Source organism: Eptesicus fuscus, chromosome 1 (assembly GCF_027574615.1).
Source record: "Eptesicus fuscus isolate TK198812 chromosome 1, DD_ASM_mEF_20220401, whole genome shotgun sequence".
Classification (NCBI taxonomy): domain Eukaryota; kingdom Metazoa; phylum Chordata; class Mammalia; order Chiroptera; family Vespertilionidae; genus Eptesicus; species Eptesicus fuscus.
This window is the reverse complement of record NC_072473.1, coordinates 49,028,635-49,047,901: the sequence shown is the minus strand read 5'-3', so window position 1 is coordinate 49,047,901 and position 19,267 is coordinate 49,028,635. Positions and strand designations below refer to the sequence as shown.

The following is a 19,267-nucleotide window of genomic DNA, read 5'->3' as shown; positions in this document are numbered from 1 at the left end:
TCATGGGGGCACAGTGAAGTGAAAACCTGACTTCACTGTAGACTCCAGTGCTGACCTACCCCAGCAACAGGCCAACCCCTTCAGACTTCAGTGTCTACTCCAGTCTCCCAGTGGTCTCCTTGCTCATTCAGGAGTCCACCAACTTCTGTGACCCCATATGACTTCCATAACCTGAGATGGATCCTGCAGCACCAGATTCCTAGTTGGTTCCTGCAAACCCAAGTTCCTAAACCATATCGATATCACTCAGCTCCCACATCTCCAATCAGGTCCCAAGGCACCAGTGGGATCCCACAAAGCCAGGCTTCTGGCTCACCCAAGTTCTGGCTCGCTCCCATGTCACCAGGCTTCTGGTAGGCTCTCCTGAACCCATACTTCTGGCCTATTCCAGAACTGGCCACCTTCCACAGACCTAGCTTTTAGACCACCTCACATAGACATAGGTTCCCAGGCTACTTCAATACCAGGACTGTTTTTGCTGCTCAGGCTCCAGGAAACCTCCTATGGATCCAAACTCGTGGTCTACCTCACTTCCAGGCCAGCACCAGCACCAGCAATAGTCTTTAGGCTAGGTCCCATGAAGCCAGGCTTCTGGCTAGCCCTAGTACCAGGCTGGGCACCATAGACCCAAACTCCAGGCTAGCCCCCAAGGCCCCAGCTCTCAGGCCTACTTCTGTGGCCCAAAGATCCAGGCTTGCCCTAGTGTCAGGCCAGGTCTCATGGCCCCAGCTTTTAGGCTAGATGCTATGAATCCAGGCTTCCCAGCCCCATCCATCACCAGAATAGTCCCTGTGGAACCAGATGCCAAGACCACCCCATGGATCCATCCACCTGAACCCAGATCACAGGCCCATCACTGCAGACTCAAGCAACAGGTCTGTCCAAGTGAACACAACCTCAGGCCCATCCACTTAGAATCAGGCACCAGGCTTGTCCCTGTGGACCCAAGCTCCAAGCCTGCTGACCCAGGCCCCAGACCTGCCTGCACAAGAACTCCAGCTGCAAGCCTCTCCCTGTACACCACCACACGTCCTACCCAGAATCTCAGTGTGGGCTGACTTCTGAAGAGCTTTGCCTGTGGAAGCCAGTCTGTAAAGAAAGAAGGAGATGTCTACTTTTCCAAATGCACAGACATCAATGTAAGGCCATAAGAATCAAGAATAAAGGCAAAATGATACTACTAAATGAAACTAATAAATCTCCAATAAGTGACCATAAGGAAATGAAGATCTAGGAATGGTCAGACAAGGAATGCAGAATAGTCATATTTAAAAAAAAATGTTTAAAGATATTTTTATTGATTTCAGAAAGGAGATGAAAGGGAAAGAGAGATAGAAACATCAATGATGAGAGGGAATCATTGATTGGCTGCCTACTGCACACTCCCTCCTTGGGATTGAGCCCACAACCCGGGCATGTGCCCTTACCTGGAATCAAGCTGTCATCTCCTGGTACATAGGTCGATGCTCAACTACTGAGCCATACCAGCAGGGCCAGACTAATACTCTTAAAGAAATTCAGTGGACTACAAGAAAAAAGAGATAGATAACTAAATAAGGTTAAGAATATAATGCATAAACAAATGAAAAGAAAAAACAAAGACATAGAAACAATTAAAAACAAACAATGACTGAACTGAAGAATTCAGTAGAGATCTGCAATATCATATTCAACCAGACAGAAGAAAGAATTAGTGAATTAGAAGGCAGGTTATTTGAAATAATCCAATCAGGGGAGCAAAAATAAAAAAGAATGAAAAATGGTGAAGATAGTCTATGTAAATTAAGGGATTAACTAAAAGAGATAATCTATTAATTGTTTGAGTTCCAGAAATCCCAGAAGGAGAGTAATGGGAGAAAGCATGTTTAAAGAAATAATGGCAGATGAGTGGATTAAAAACTTGTGGTACATCTATACAATGGAATACTATGCTTCTATAAAAAATAAAGAACTCTTAACCATTTGCAACAGTATGGATGAACCTGGAGAGCATTATGCTAAGAAAAATAAGCCAGTTGGAGAAAGATAAGTATCATATGCTCTCACTCATTTGTGGAATATAATGAACAAAATTAGATCCAGAGACACAGAAGCATTGAACAGACTGTCAAACCTCAGAGGGAAGTCAGAGGAGGGTGGAAAGGGAGGATAAAAGAGCAACCAAATTACTTGCATGAATGCATATAAGCAAAACCAATGGACATAGAACAGTAGGCATGTGCTGGAGGGTGAGAGTGGCCAGGTGGGGGGTGGGGAAGGAGACGCGTAATACTTTAAACAATTAAGAATTTAAATTTTAAAAAAGTAGACTGAAAAGAAAATCAATGGAAAAAATATCCTCTCTCCCACAGAGGGGTGGACGGGGAGAGAAATAATGGCTGAAAACTACTCAAATCTGAAGCTAACAAGTCACCTCAAATTTTCAACCCCAAATGATCTCCAACACACATTATAATGAAAAAGTCTTAAATCAAAGACAGAATTTTAAAGGCAGCAAGAGAAAAAAAAAAAAAACCTCACATATAAAGGAAACCCCTAAAAGCTATCAGCCTATTTCTCAGCAAACACCTTACAGACCAAAAGAAAGTTGGATGATATATGCAAAGTGCAAAAAACAAAACAAAACAAAAATACACCTGCCAATCAAGGATATTTTACCTAGCAAATCATCTTTCAGAAATGGAGAGATAAAGACTTTAGCAAATGAAGAAAAGATGAGTAAGTTCATCAACACTAGACCTGCCTTGCGAGAAATACAGAAAGGTGGAATTGGTAATTCTTATCAATAATTATTTTAAATATAAATGGACTAAAGTCTTCAATCTAATGGCATAGAGTGGCTGACTTAATTAAAAACAAGGTCTAACATAGTAGACTTGTCAGTGTGATCACTTCATAAGTTATATGTGTTTAATCACTATATTCTACACCTGAAACTAATATAATATTATATGTCAAATGTAACTAAAAAATAAAAAAGTAAACAAGATCCAACAAGTTGCTGCATAAAAGAGACTCACTTCAACTTTAAGGAAACACATAGGATGCAAGTGAAAGTATGGAAAAAGTTATTCCATGTACATGAAAACCAAAAGAGAGAAGAGTAGCTATACTTACATCAGACAAAGTAAGCTTTAAGCCAACAACTGTAAAATGGGACTAGGAAGATCATTATATAATGATAAAGTGGTCTATTCATCAAGAGGATATCATAGTTAAATTATATATTAACCCAACTTTGGAGCACCTAAGTATAGAAAGAAAATCCTAACATATCTTTAGGGAGAAATTTATAACAACAAAATAATAGTAGAGTTCCTTAGTACCCTACTTTAAATAATGCATAGATCATCCAGACAGAAAATCAATAAACATTAGAAATATACCAAATTAACCTAACAACTCTATAGAAAACATGCCTCCCAACAGCAGTAGAGTACACATTCTTCTCAAGTGTACATGGAGCATCCTCAAGGATAGATAATATGTTAGGTCACAAAAATGGCCTTAATAAGTGTAAGAAGATTGAAATCATACCAAGCATCTTTTCTGTCCACAATGGTATGAAAACAGAAATTAATAACAGAAAGAAAACTGGAAAATCCACAAATAGGTGGTAATCAAACAACACACTTCTTGAAAACAAATGGGTCAAGGGAAATAAATAATATTTAGAAACAAACAATGGAAAATGTATCAAAACCTATGGGATGTAGCAAAATAAGTTCTAAGAGGGGAATGTTATAGAGATAAACACCTACATTAAAGAAAAAGAAAGATGTCAAAGAAACTAACTTTACACCTCAAGAAGAGAGAAAAAGGAGAACAAACTAAGCCAAAAGTTTGCAGAAGGAAGGAAATAACCAAAATCAGAGCAGAAATAAATGAACTAGAGACCAGATAAACAATAGAAAAGCTCAATGAAACTAAGAGCTTTTTTTGAAAACATAAATAAAACATGACAAACCTTTAGCTTGACTAAGAAATAAAGAGAGAAGCCTCAAATATTTGAAAATGAAAAGGTGATACCACAGAAATATAAAGAATAATAAGAAACTACTAGAAATAATTGTATGCCAACAAATTGGACAACCTGGAAAAGAAGGATAGCCTGGCTGGTGTGGCTCAGTGTTTGAGCATCAACCTATGAACTAGGAAGTCATGGTTCAATTCCCAGTCAGGGCATATGCCCAGGTTGCTGGCTTAATCCCCAGTGTGAGGCCTACAGGAAGCAGCTGATCAATGATTCTCTCTCATCATTGATGTTTCTCTCTTTCCCTTTCCCTTCCTCTCTGAAATCAATAAAAATATATATTTTTAAAAAAGGTTAAATTCCTGGAAACATACAACCTACAAATACTGAATCATGAAGTGATAGAAAATATAAATAGACTAAGACTAATAATAAGCAAGGAGATTGAATCAATAATCAGAAATCTCCCAACAAAGAAAATCCCAGGACTAGATGGTTTTATTGGTGAAATATACCAAATTAAAAGAAGAGTTAATTCTAGTCCTCCTCAAACTTCAAAAAAATTTGAAAAGAAGGTGATGTTACTAAACTCATTTTATGATGCCAAAGTTACCTTGATACCAAAGTCAAATAAAGACTCTACAAAAAAGAAAACTACAGACATATATATCTGTTGAATATAGACACAAAATTTCTCAACAAAATACTAGCATATCAAATTCAACAGCATACTAAAAGGATAATACACCATGATTAAGTGGGATTTACCCCTGGGATGCAAGGGTGGTTCAATATACACAATCAGTAAATGTGACATACCACATTAATAGAATTAAAAATAAAAATCATATGATAATCTTACTAGGTGCAAAAAAATCAATTTTCCAAAATTCAACATCCTTTCATAATAAAAAAAATATTTTAAAAATTGGGTACTGAAGGAATGCACCTTGACAAAACTCCATATATGACAAGACCACAGCTAGCATCGTACTCAAATGTCAAAGGTGTACAGCTTTCTCACTAAGATCAATAACAATATAAGTGTGTTCTCTCTCAGTACTTCTATTCAACTTAGTTTTGGATTCCTAGGCAGAGCAATTAGACAAGAAAAAGAAATAAAAATCATCAAATTTGCAAAGAAGTATAAGTTATTTCTGGTAATTTTTATTCGGTGCAATACATTGCTAATTTTGCCTTCTTGGATCTTGGCCATTTTTTTGTATTCCTATAAATAATATTCTAAAGCTATTTTCTGAGATACATTTAAGTTACTTGAAAACAGCTTGATGATTTCTTTTAAAGTACTTCTTTTAAAAGTATTTCTTGTAGTGTTTGTTAGGCAAAAAAAGAATAGTGTTTAGTCTAGGGTGTTTTTGTGTGTGTGTGTGTGTGTGTTTTTTTAACTAATGAGGCAAAACTTTTCTGTGTATTCTACCCAGTGTCCTATGAATTATTCTATTTTTCATTGTGGTTGGTGAGAACAGGAACTCTTCCAGGTACTCTGTGATCTTAAGTATTGTTCCCTGCAATTCTATCATGTGGTTCTTGCCTCACACATATATGTTGGTCAGTACTCGGTTAAAGTCTTAAAGAGGACCACTACAGATTTTCAGAACTCTATGTGCAGCAGTCTTCTCTCTGGTAGTCTGCCCTGAAAACTCTCACTTCTTTACCCTCCTCATACTTGCAACTCATTGTCATCAACTTAGGGAGACTGATGGGCTCCCTCTGAATTCCCCTCCATGCATTATGTTGTGCAGACTCCAGTCTATAAGCTGGACCAATCATAGGGCTCATCTTATTTGTTTTTCCTGTCTCTCATGTATCACTGTCCTTCACTGACAGATTTTAAATGCCTTAAAAACCATTGTTCCATGTATTTTTCCAGTTTTTTAAAATTGTTTCAGGCTGAAGATATTAATCTAGTCCCTTTTTCCCTCTCATAGCTGGAAAATGGGAGTAGCTATAGTGGTCTTTTCAAAGAACAATTTGGCCATTTAATGTTAAATGTGTTTGACTTTTGGCTCAGCAATTCTAGTCACTCTACTAATTGCTGGAGATACAGCAGTGAACATGATGGTATACTTCCATATAGCTTACAATTGAGTGGGGAGACAGACAACAACATAAATAAATAACCACATATACTATGCTGTAAAATTATAAGGAATGTTTAGAAGAAAAATACTTAAACAGGAGCACTGGCCCGTTTGATTCAATGGTTAGAGCGTTGGACTGTGGACCAAAGGGTCACGGGTTCAGTTCCTTGTCAACGGCATGTATCTCGGTTGCAGTTTGATTCCCAGCCTTGGTTTGTGCGCCTACAGAGGCAACCAGTCAATGTGCCTCTCATGTCAGTGTTTCTCTTTCTCTCTCCTTCTCTCCCCTCCCTTCCACTCTCTCTTAAAAAAATCAGTGGAAAAATTATCCTCAGGTGAGGATTGAAAAAAAAAAAAACTTAAACAGGAGAGGAGCATTGGTAGTATTGGGTAGAGGGAAGCATGTCAAAGTTTTAGATACATTCACCTGGAAGGGCTTTTTAAAAGTATATTTGACCATAATCCTACTTGAATTGAGAGAGCAAGCTACATGGATATTTGGAGGTAGAGCTCTGCAAGTAGATGAAATACTCAGTGCAAAGGCCCTGGTGTATTTGATGAATAACAAGGAATAAGAATGCCTAAGCAAATGCTCACGAAATTGTAGTTATTTATAATATTGTTACTAAATAGTAGTGGAACCAGAAATATAACCCAAAACTGTATGGTCTCAAAGCTCATCTGATTGCTATTATGTCATAGTCTCTCTTCCCTAAGCCATGAGACATTGAAACATGTACTATCTTGTGAATATTCTTGCATTGTTCTCTATCATTATCCAGCTGTAACACAAGTTTGCCTTGTGTTTCCAAACATATAAACCCTGTGACTACTAGTGTGCAGCCTATGTTGACTCTTTTCTGATAGAATGTTGGGCTCTGACATTTCTCTTTATGCTAATCATTGGAGTTGATTGCATTATTGCACTGAATAAGGGTCACCTCCCTCCCTCTGCACATATGTGTGTCCTCCCAAAGTGTGTACTCTTTGGTCAAAATGTCATTCTCCACACAAAAAATGTGAGACACTATATAAAAATTTTAATCCAAGTTCCTCTCTCATTAATCCAACACTTTTTACATTTTCCAAAGCACTTTGTTTTTGCCCTATTTTAATAAGTAATGCATAAATGGTATGAAATTTTAAAAGATTAAAATGATATAGGAGTGAAAATAAGTTTTCCTTCATCCTTTCCTCAGCCACTCATTAATCCTGTCTTGAGGCAAATAATATAACCAGTTTCTTTTATATCTTTTCAGAAATATTGAGTACATGTGGGTATTTTTCATCAGCCCCACACCCTACCTCTGCTCATGCAATATACCTTGATTACAGTTTTCACTTGATTATCACTGCACCCTATCTGTGTTACAGATGAGGAAGCTAAGGCTCAGACATGGGAGTTGACCTGACTAAGGTTTCCCAGGCTGTAAGTGGAAAATCCACTACTGATGTTGGAGTTTTTGTCTGTATTATTTCCTCCACACTGAGAAATGCCAGATCCTGTGCCTTGAACATGGTAGGAGATTTCTAAACACTTGCTGGTAGCTAGAGTGATTAAAACAATTCCCCCATTTCTTTCATCATTTTAGAATTGCTATGGCAGACTCTAGATGTAATATTGGCTGGCATCAACTAGTAGTTAGCATCGGGAGATAAAAACTTGATCTTTCTAATTGTTTCCTGGAAATATTCCCCCTTTACAGATCTATTCAGGCCCACCTGAGGAAAGTGCTGCACCCCCAGTGCCTCCACCTCGAGTGACAGCTAGAAGGCACAAACCAATCACGATTTCGAAGCGCTTACTGCGGGAAAGGACACTTGGCTATAATACCTCTTCCTTAGATGAAAGTGAAGGTCAGTACTAAAATTCACCTTTAGCTTCTTAACAGTAATTAGACACAAAGAAGGCAGAAGTGGAGGTATTGCCATTTTTCTCCATGTAAATGTAGACTTTTCCTGTATGCTGGGTCACACAAAGCATGGTTTTAAAAATGTATGCCCAGAGAGCAAATTAGTCTTTTGGCAGTAAGTAGGATAAGGATAAACCTATAAATCCAGTTACCATGATCCCTTAGGAGGCCAGTGGAAGATCCAAGATGTTCTTAGATTTATACCTCAATACCTAGAAATGGGTGAGCAATGTGCTTTCTGAATGTTCTGAGATTTTAATTTCAAATCCAGCTAAAATGGAGGAATGATATCAGCAAGATGGCTGAAGAGTAGTTTCCAAAGCATGTCCCCTCAGGGTAACATCAATCTGTACAACTATCCATGCATCAACATACCTTCATGAGAGCTATGATAGCCAGCTGAGAGATTATAGCACCTGAGTAGGACACAAAATAAGAAAAAGTACATGGCATATGGCAGGAAGAACATTTTTATATTACCCATGTCACTCTTCCCCCAAGTTCACACAGTGAAGTTTGAGGAAATTACCCTGCACCTGAGGGGAGGAGGGTAAAGTGAACATGCAACTTCATTTTAGACACTAGCATCAGGCCTACCCCAGTACCAACCCATTCCCTTCTGGCCTCCACAGACACAGGCTCCAGGCTAGCCTCAGAACCAGGCCAACTTGTGGCACCAGGCTTCAGGCAAGCCATTGTTCCCCTAGTCTCCATGATGTAACCACAGACCCAGCATCCAGGATGTACCCCTGTGGACCCAGCCTCTAGGTCTGCCCCAATGATGCACCATCCCTATGACCCCAAGCTGCAAGCTTGCCCCAGCAGATTCAGGTATCAGGCTTGTCCACCAAATGACCTAGGTTTTGGATCAGCCTTCCTAAGAACTCCAGCAGCAAGTCCACCTGTGGATCTCATCAAATGGCCCACTGAGAATCTCTTGTGTGCTGACTGATAAAGGTTTTCTTTTCCAAAGCCACTCTCTAAAGACTGAAAGGTTTTCCTACTTCTTCAAAGAGACAACAATACAAGGCCTCATGGATTAGAAATAATTGCATAGATATTACACCTTCAAAAGAACAACATAAAGCACTAGAAACTGACCCTATTGAAACATAAGTCTTTGAACTATCTGACAAGGAATACCCATGAGAAGTCCAAGAAAGTGATAGAAACCATAAAAAACAACCAAACTAAAATTCTGGAACTGAAGAACACAATGACTACATAGAAAAATTCAATAAAGAGCTTCAACTAAACCTTGACCAAGCAGAAGAAAGACTTAGTGAGCATAAAGATAAGTCATATGAAATTATCCAGTCAGAGGAACAAAGAGAAAAAAAAAAGATTGATTAAAATAAAAGAAAACCTAAGAGACTTATGGAACATTGTCTACAAAGTAATATACACATTATGAGAGTCCCAGAAGGAGCAGAGGACGATAAGGGGTGAGGGGGGAGGGAGGGGACTTATTTCAAGAAATAATGAAAGAAAACTTACTAAATCTGGAGAAGGAAATGAGCATCCAGATCCTTGAAGTGCAAAGAAACCCAAATAGATTAAACATAAAGAGATTTTTGCTAAGACATACTATATTAAATTCTCAAAATACCAGGACAAAGAGAGAATTTTGAATGCAGCACAAGAAAAGTGAATCATCACATACAAAGAAACTGTAGCACTATGAACAGATTTCTCAGCAGAAACCCTGCATGTCCCAAGAGAGTGGGATAATATATGATAAGTACTGAAAGGGGGTAAAACCTGTCAACCACGAATACTATTCCTTACAAAGCAGTCTTTCTGAATGAAAGAGTGATAAAACTTTTCCAGACAAATACTGAAGGATTTAATTACCAATAGACCTGGTTCCCAAGAAATTCTGAAAGACTTTATTCAAGTTAAAATAAATGGACACTAACTAACAACATGGAAACACATAAAAGTATTTAAAATTCATTGCTAAAGACAAGTATATAGTCAAATTCAGAATGTCCTAATACTATGAATGTGTATAAATCACTTTTGACCAGTATAAAAGTTAAAACTCAAAATTATTAAAAATGACTATAGCTGTAATATTTTGTTAATGGATACACAATCTAAAAATATATAAATTATGATATTAACAACAAAATGTAGGGGAAGGAGAAGTTAAAGTGTAATCTGTATGTGGTCTGTTACTTTGCTAGCAACTTAAAACAGACTGCTATATCAATGGAACAGATGTTTTATGTAAACTTTATGATATAAATACAATACCTGTAGCAGATATACAAAATATATACAGAAAGGAATCAAAGTATACCACTACAAAAAATGAAATCATCAAGGAAGACAGCCAAAAGTGTAAGAAAGGAAGAAAAAAATGTAAGAGTCAGAAACAATTAAGAAAATGGCAGGAGCAACATGACAGAGGACAGGACTAGAGTGAGGGTTAGTGTGTGAGTGGGTGCACAGTAGAGTGTTTGTGGGTGTGAGTGTGGGAGGGCATCTTTCAGAAGGAGCTGGGTGGCGGAGGGGGATTGGAGGTGGTAGAGGTTGTTTGCTCCAGCAGAAGAGCTGCTGTGTACTGCACAGCCAGATGTTTCTCTACACTTGAAAGTGAAGAGCATGCCATTTTGAAGGAACTACAGGGTCCTCTGTGGGAGGAGGCTGCAGGGAGTGGCCCTACTCCAGTACCCCTAAGCCAAGGATGGATGCACATGCCCCCACTGCTGGGACCTGAAACCCCTGGACACACAGACTAGACATAGCTGCTTGGTGCGCCTTGACTGTGGGCATTGGAGGACCGGACAGATGCTTTGACAAGCAGTGTCTGGGGCCTGCCCTGCCATATTGGTGAGCAGAGCCCTGACCCTCTGTGAGCAGAGCACCTGGCCGACCCCCTCTGTGAATGGAGTATCTGGCCTGCCCTGGCATATTGACAAGTTGGATGTTTTGCCCACCCCACTTCCTCCATCAGCAGAGCAGTGCCTGGCTCACCCCGCCCCCTACACCACCTGAGCAACCCCTGCCAGCCCCCTGCACCAGTTGAGCAGCACCAAGTTGGGCTGCCTCTTCCACCAGTGGAGTGCACAGCCCACCTCACCACTTTGACACCTGGACCCAGGGGTCTGCTGCCCCCACACACCATGACAGATCAGGTGCTCCTGGCCAACTAGCCCCACTGCATTCATGTGGTGTGACCAGCCCTGCCACCATGGCCCAACACCCCCAGATGCCACTACGACCCACTGTGTCTGACCTGGTACCCCTGGAAAAATGGCCCTGCTGCTTGAAACCACTTAGTAGACATGGCCTGATGCACCCAAATGCACAGAACTGCCACAGTGACCTGCATAATAGGGCTGCCAGAAGGAAAAGAATTTGAGCAAGGAATAGAGAACCTGTTTGAAGAAATAATGACAGAAAACTTCCCTGATCTTGTGAAGAAAAAAGTCACACAAGTCTAGGAAACACAGATAGTCCCAATTAAAATGAACCCAAAAAGATTCATACCAAGACACATCATAATTAAAATGACAAATGTTAAAGACAAAGAAAGGAACTTAAAGGCTGCAAGAGAGAGACAGATGTTACCTACAAGGGAGCTCCCATTAGACAAGCAAATGATTTCTCAACAGAAAAACATCAGACCAAAATGGAGTAGCATGAAGTATACAGAGTAATGAAAAGCTAGGGACTGAATCCAAGACTACTCTATCCAGTAAAACTATCAATCAAAATTGAAGGTGAAAATAGGAGCTTCACAGATAAAAAACAAACAAACAAAAAAAAAACAAACACAAGACCACAAAAAAGGCTAAAGGAGTTTATTACCACCAAACCTGCATGTAGGAAATGCTAAAGGAGTTTTTCAAGAAGAAGTAATAGAAAAAGAAGGAGTAAAACAGATATAAGGAATAAAAAGGGCAATGCAAATGGCTTAAATGCTCCAATCAAAAGACAAAGGGGTAGCTGAATGGATAAGAAAACATTATCCATACATATGTTGTCTATAAGAGACTAACCTCAGAACAAAAGATTCACACAGGATGAAAGTGAAGGGATGTGAAAAAAATTTTCCATGCAAATGGAAATAAAAAAAAAAGCTGTGGTAGCAATATTTATATCTGACAAAATAGACTTCAAAATGAAGGCCATAACAAGAGACAATGAAGCCGACTTCATAATCCTAAAGGGATTGGTACAACAAGAGGATATAACTGGTAAACGTATATGCACTCAATATAGGAGCACCTAAATATATATGAAAATAACTTCTGGAGGATTTTAAGTGAGAGATGGACAGCAATACAATCATAGTATGGAACTTTAACAACCCACTGACATCACTGGATAGATCTTCTAGACCAGTGATGGTGAACCTATGACACGCGTGTCAGCACTAACACGCATAGCCATTTCTGATGACACACAGCCGCTGAGGCGGCTGCATGCCGAGGATGAAACATTTGCTGCTCCTGAGGATGAAACATTTGTGAAATATTGTTTTTTCCTCAAAGTGACACACTACCCGAGTTATGCTCAGTTTTTTGGCGAAGTTTGACACACCAAGCTCAAAAGGTTGCCCATCACTCTTCTAGACCAACAAAAAAAATTAAAAAAGAAACAGCAACTCTAAACAACACACTAGATCAAATGGATTTAATAGACATTTACAGAACATTTTACTCCAAAGCTGTAGAATATACATTCTTCTCACATGTACATGGGACATTCTCAAAGGTAGTCCACATGTCAGGACACAAATTAAGTCTCTACAAATTCAAGAGGACTGAAATCATATCAAACATCTTTTTGGATCACAGTGACATGAAAATAGAGATCAACTGCAATAAAACACGCCAAAACATTCAAACGCATGGAGGCTAAAAAGCATGCTATTAAACAATGAATGGGTTACTAATGAAATCAAGAAAGAAACAAAAAAATCTATGTGACACAGCAAAAGCAGTCCTGAGAGGGACATTCATAGCACTACAGGCCTACCTCAATAAACAAGAAAAATGTCTAATACAAAATTTAACCTTGCAACTTAAAGAATTAGAAAGAGAACAACAAGAAAAACCCAGAGTATGTAGAAAGAAGGAAAAAATAATGATCAGAGCAGAAATAAATGACATAGAGACTAAAAGCACAATACAAAATGTAAATGATGCCAAGAGCTGGTTCTTTGAAAAGATACAGTAAACAAGATTGATGGATCTTTAGACAGACTCATCAAGAAAAAATATAAATAAAATCAGAAATGAAAGAGGTGAAGTAACAACTTACCCCACAGAAATAAAAAGGATCATAAAAAAATACTATGAACAACAATATGCCAACAAGCTGGACAACCTGGACGAAATGGAAAAATTCCTAGAAAAAATACAACTTTCCACACTTGAATCAAGAAGAATCAGAAAATCTAAATAGGTCAATAACAACTGATGAAATTGAAGCAGTAAACAAAAGAAATCCCAGCAAACAAAAGCCAAGGCCAGGACGGCTTCACAGGGGAGTATTATCAAATATTCAAAGATGAGGAAATGAAAAAATAAACTGGGGTAGCAATACTGATATCTGACAAAATATACCTCAAAATGAAGGCTATAACAAGAGATAAAAAAGGCCATTTCATAATACTAAAGGGATCGATAGAACAAGAGGATTTAACTCAGGTAAATATATATGCACCCAATACAGGAGCATCCAAATACATAAAAAAAAAAAAAAAAAAACTTCTGGAAGATATCAAGGGAGAGAGCAAGGGCAATACAATCATAGTAGGGGACTTGAATGCCCCACTGACATCACTAGATAAATCTTCTAGACAAAATATCAACAAAGAAACAACAATCCTAAACAACTCACTAGATCAGATGGAACTAATTGACATCTTCAGAAAATTTCACCCAAAGCTATGGAATATACATTCTTCTCAAGTGCACATGGGACATTTTTAAAGATAGACCACATATTTGGACACAGGATAAGTCCATTCGAATTCAAGAAGGTTGAAATCATATAATGCATCTTCTCAGATCACAATGGCATGAAAAAAGAAATCAACTGCAATAAAAACAATAAAAAATATTAAACACTTGGAGTTGAAAGAGCATGCTATTAAACAATGAGTGGGTTACCAAAGAGATCAAACAAGAAATAAAAATCATATTGGAAACAAATGACAATGAAAACACAGCAATCCAAAGTCTCTGGGACACAGTGAAAGTTGTCCTCAGTGGGAAGTTTATGGCACTACAGGCCTACCTCACACACACACACACACACACACACACACACACACACACACACAAAGACTGGTAATAAATTATTTAACACTACAACTCAAAAAATTAGAAAGAGAGCAATTAGAAAAGCCCAGAGTAAGTAGAAGGAAGGAAATAATAAGGATCAGAGCTGAAATAAATGATATAGAGACAAAAAAAATTACAAAAGATCAATAAAACCAAGAAATGGTTCTTTGAAAGGATAAATAAGATTGATGAACCTCTAGCCAGGCTCACCAAGAAGTAAAGAGAGAGGACCCACATAAACCAAATCAGAAATGAAAGAAATGAACTGACCCCACAGAAATACAAAGGATTGTAGAAAAAAAATACTATGAACAACTCAGTTCCAACAAACTGGACAACCTAGATGAAATGGACATATTCCTAGAAAAATACAATCTTCCAAAACTCAATCAGGAAGAATCAGAAAATCTGAATATGCTGATAACTACTGAGGAAATTGAAGCAGTGATTTAAAAAATTCCAGCAAATGAAAGCCCTGGTCTAGATGGCTTCATATGGGAGTTTTACCAAATATTCAAAGAACAATACCTTCCTCAGACTATTCCAAAAAATTCAAGATAAAAGAACACTTCCAAGCTCCTTCTATGAAGCCAGCATCACCCTAATCCCCAAAGCAGATAAAGATGCTACAAATAAAATTACAGGCCAATATTCCTGATGGACATTGATGTTAAAATCTCAACAAATTTCTAGCAAATCACATACAACTCCACATTAAAAAAAATCATACAACATGACCAAGTGGGATTAATTCCGGGGATGAAAGGCTAGTACAATATCCCCAAATCAGTAAACATGATATATCAAATAAACAAATTGAAAGACAAAAATCACATGATCATATCAATTGATGCAGAAAAATCATTTGACAAAATCCAACACCATTTTTTGAAAAAAAAATTGTTAAAGTGGGAATAGAGGGATCATACCTCAACATAATAAAAGCCTTATATGACAAACCTATATCCAACATCATACACAATGGACAAAATCTAAAACAATTTCCACTAATAACAGGAACAAGATGTCAACTTTCACCACTCCTGTTTGACATAGTACTGGAAGTGCTAGACAAAGTGATCAGACAAGGAGGAAAAATGAAAGGCATCCAAATTGGAAAAGAAGAAAACTGTCATTATTCGCAGATGACATGATATTATACATAGAAAACCCGGAAGGCTACATAAAAAACGACTAGATTTAATAAATGAATTTTGCAATGTAGCAGGACCCAAAATAAACACCCAGAAATCTATTGCATTTTTATACACCAATAAGTAACTTACAGAAAGAGAAACGAAAAAAACAATCACATTTACCATTGCAACAAAAGAATTAAGATGCCTAAGAATAAACTTAACTAAGAAGTTAAAAGACCAGTACTCGGAAAACTACAGGATATTGAAAAAAGAGATAGAGGAAGATATAAAGTGAAAGAATAAACTGTGTTCATGGATTGGTAGAATCAACATCATTAAAATGTTCATACTACCCAAAGCAATCTATAGATTCAATTCAATCCCCATTAAAACACCAATGGCATATTTACAGACCTAGCACAAACTCTCCAAGAATTAATATGAATAAAAAAATAGCCACAAGAATCCTGAGAAAAAAAGAACAAAATTGGAGAGATCACAATACCAGACATCAAGTGATATCACAAAGCCACTGTTCTCAAAACAGCCTGATTCTGTCGCAAGAACAGATACATAGACCAATGGAACACAAGAGAACCCAGAAATTGACCCAAACCATGATGCTCAATTAATATTTGACAAAGGAGGCAAAAGCATACAATAGAGTAAAACAGTCTCTTTAATAAATGGTGCTTGGAAAATTGGACAGATACATGCAAAAAATACCAAAAACAAAACAAAATGAAACTTGACCACCAACTTATACCATACACAAAAATAAACTCAAAATGGATAAAAGACTTAAACGTAAGATGGGAAACCATAAAAAATCTTAGTAGAATCCATAGGCAGCAAAATATCAGATATATCTTGTAGCAATATGTTTACTGACAGATCTCCTTGGACAATGGAAACTAAGGAGAAAATAAACAAATGGGACTACACCAAAATAAAAAGTTTCTGCACAGCAAAATTAACCATCAACAAAAAAATAAGAGAGCCCACTGCATGGAAGGACATATTTGCCAATGTTACATATAAATAAGGGTTTAATCTCCAAAATTTATAGGGACCTCATACAATTTAACAAAAGGAAGATAAATAATCCAATCCCACTTCTAGGAATACATCCTAAGAAATCAGAAACACCAATGAGAAAGCATATATGCACCCCTCTTTACATAGCAGCACAATTTACAATAGCTAAGATTAGGAAACAGCCTAAGTGCTCATCAGCAGATGAGTGGATTAAAAAAACAGTGGTACATCTACACAATGGAATACTACACTGCTGTAGAAAAGGAAGAACTCTTATCATTTGCAACAGCATGGATGGACCTGGAGAGCATTATTCTAAGTGAAATAAGCCAGTCAGAGAAAGATAAATATCACATGATCTCACTCATTTGTGAAATATAATGAACTACATAAACTGATGAACAAAACTAGATCCAGAGATAGAGAATCAATTAACAGACCATCAAACCTCAGAGGGAAGGCAGGGAAGGGTGGGAAGCAGGGGTGATGGGGTAAGAGATCAAACAATGAAGTTGTATGCATATAATCATAACCAGTGGACACAGACAATGGGAGGTGTAGTCTGGGATTGGGGGGCAGGGGCAGGCTGGGAGACCACAATGGGGGGAGAAGGGGACATTTGTAATAACTTTCAACAATAAAGAATTTAAAAAAAAGAACAGGCATATAGTTCAATGGAACAGTACAGAGACTCCAGAAATCAACTCAAGCCACTATATGTAATTAATATTTGATAAAGGAAGCAAGTGCATACAATGGAGTATAGACAGTCTCTTCAATTATTACTGTTGGAAAAATTGGACAGGTACATTCAAAAAAAATGAAACTATACCACCAACTTATACCAAAATGAAAAGATTTATATGTAAATCACAAAACCATAAAAATCCTTGAAGAAAACTTAAGCAGCAAAATATCAGATATCTCACACAGCAAAATTTTTTTCTGACACAATGCTAGGGCAAGAGAAAGAAAAGAAAAAAAAAATAAACAAATGGGATTATCAAAATAAAAAGCTTCTGCACAGCAAAAGAAAACATCAACAAAATGAAAAGAGAACTCACCTAATGAGAGAACATATTTGCCAAAAATACACCTGAGAAGGGGTTAATTTCCAAAATATATAAAGTACTCATATAACTCAACAAAAGACAAACAGTCCAAAAAACAAACAAACAAAAAATGGGCAGAGGACCTAAATAGACACTTCTCTAAAGAGGATATAAAAATGTCCAAGAGACACATGAAAAAATTCTCAAGATCACTAATCATCAGAGATGCAAATTAAAATGATAATGAAATACCACCTCACACCTGCCAGAATGACTACAGTCAATAAATCAACAACCAACAAGTGCTGGCAAAGATGTGCAGATAAAGGAACCTTAGTGCACTGTTGGTGAGAATGCAGACTGGTATAGTCACTATGGAAAACTGTGAAGTCTCCTAAAAAATTAAAAATGGAACTGACATTTGACCTGGTGATCCCACTTCTAGGAATATATTCTAAGAATCCTGAAACACCAATCAGAAAGAATATATGTACCCCTATGTCCATAGCAGCATAATTTACAATAGCTAAGATTTGGTAGCAGCCAAAGTGCCCATCAGTAGAGGAGTGGATTAAAAAGCTGTGGTACATTTACACAATGAAATACTATCCAGCTGTTAGAAAGAAGGATCTATTAACCTTTGAGACTGTATGGAGGGACCTGGAGAGTATTATGCTAAGGGATATAAGCCAGTCAGAGAAAGACAAGTATCACATTATATCACCTATATGTGGAATCTACTGTACAAAATAAACTGAGAAAATAGATCTAGAGACATGGAAGCATGCAACAGACTGAGGATTCTCAGAGGGAAAGTGGTGATGGGGGTTAGGGACAGGGAAGAGATCAACCAAAGAACTTATATCAATATATGCATAACCCATGGACACAGACAATAGTGGGGTGAATGCCTGGGCATGGCATGATAGTGGGGAGGGGGTGTCAATGAGGGAAAAAAGGGATATCTGTAATACTTTCAACAATACAGATCATTTTTTTTAAAAAATGGGCAGAGGACGTGAATAGACATCTTTCCAAATAAGGCATACCATTGACAACAGGTACATGAAACATGCTCAACATCATGCATCATCAGAGAAATGCAAATCAAAACCACAATGAGATAACATTTCAGACATGCTAAATGGCTATTAAAAACACAAGAGATAATGTTGACTAGGATGTGAAGAAAAGAGAAATCTGGAACATTGTTGGTGGGAATGTGGAATGGTGCAGTCACTATAAAAAACAGAATGGAGTTTTCTATAAAAATTAAAAATAGAAGTGTCATATGATCCAGTGATCCCACTTTTGGGTATATATCTCAAGTAAATGAAATCAGGATCTGGAAGAGTTTTCTCCACTACCATGTTCACTGCAGTATTACTCATAATAACCAAGATATGAAAACAACTTATGTGTCTGTATATGGATGAATGGATAAAGATGTGATACACACACACACACACACACACACACACACACACACACACACACACACACACTAGTGGCCCAGTGCACAAAATTTGTGCATGGGGAGGGTTTCCCTCAGCCCGGCCTGCACCCTCTCCAATCTGGGACCCCTCAGGGGATGTCCAACTGCTCCTAACTGCTCACCTGCCTGCCTGCCTGATCACCCCTAACCACTCTGCAAGCCAGCCTGCTCGCCCCCAACTGCCCACCCACCAGCCTGCTTGCCCCCAACTGCTCTCCCGCCAGCCTGATCACCCCCAACTTCCCCCCAC

General features: G+C 37.9%; 1 protein-coding gene across 1 annotated transcript in view; it reads left to right on the top strand.

Moving 5' to 3' along the window:
* Positions 1-19,267, top strand: part of OPHN1 (oligophrenin 1) — a 625,127-nt gene that overhangs the window by 540,865 nt on the left and 64,995 nt on the right. Inside the window, exon 20 of the mRNA XM_054716147.1 lies at positions 7,782-7,932. Within this exon, the coding sequence (XP_054572122.1) occupies positions 7,782-7,932 (151 nt within the window). The remainder of the gene's footprint in view (positions 1-7,781; positions 7,933-19,267) is intronic.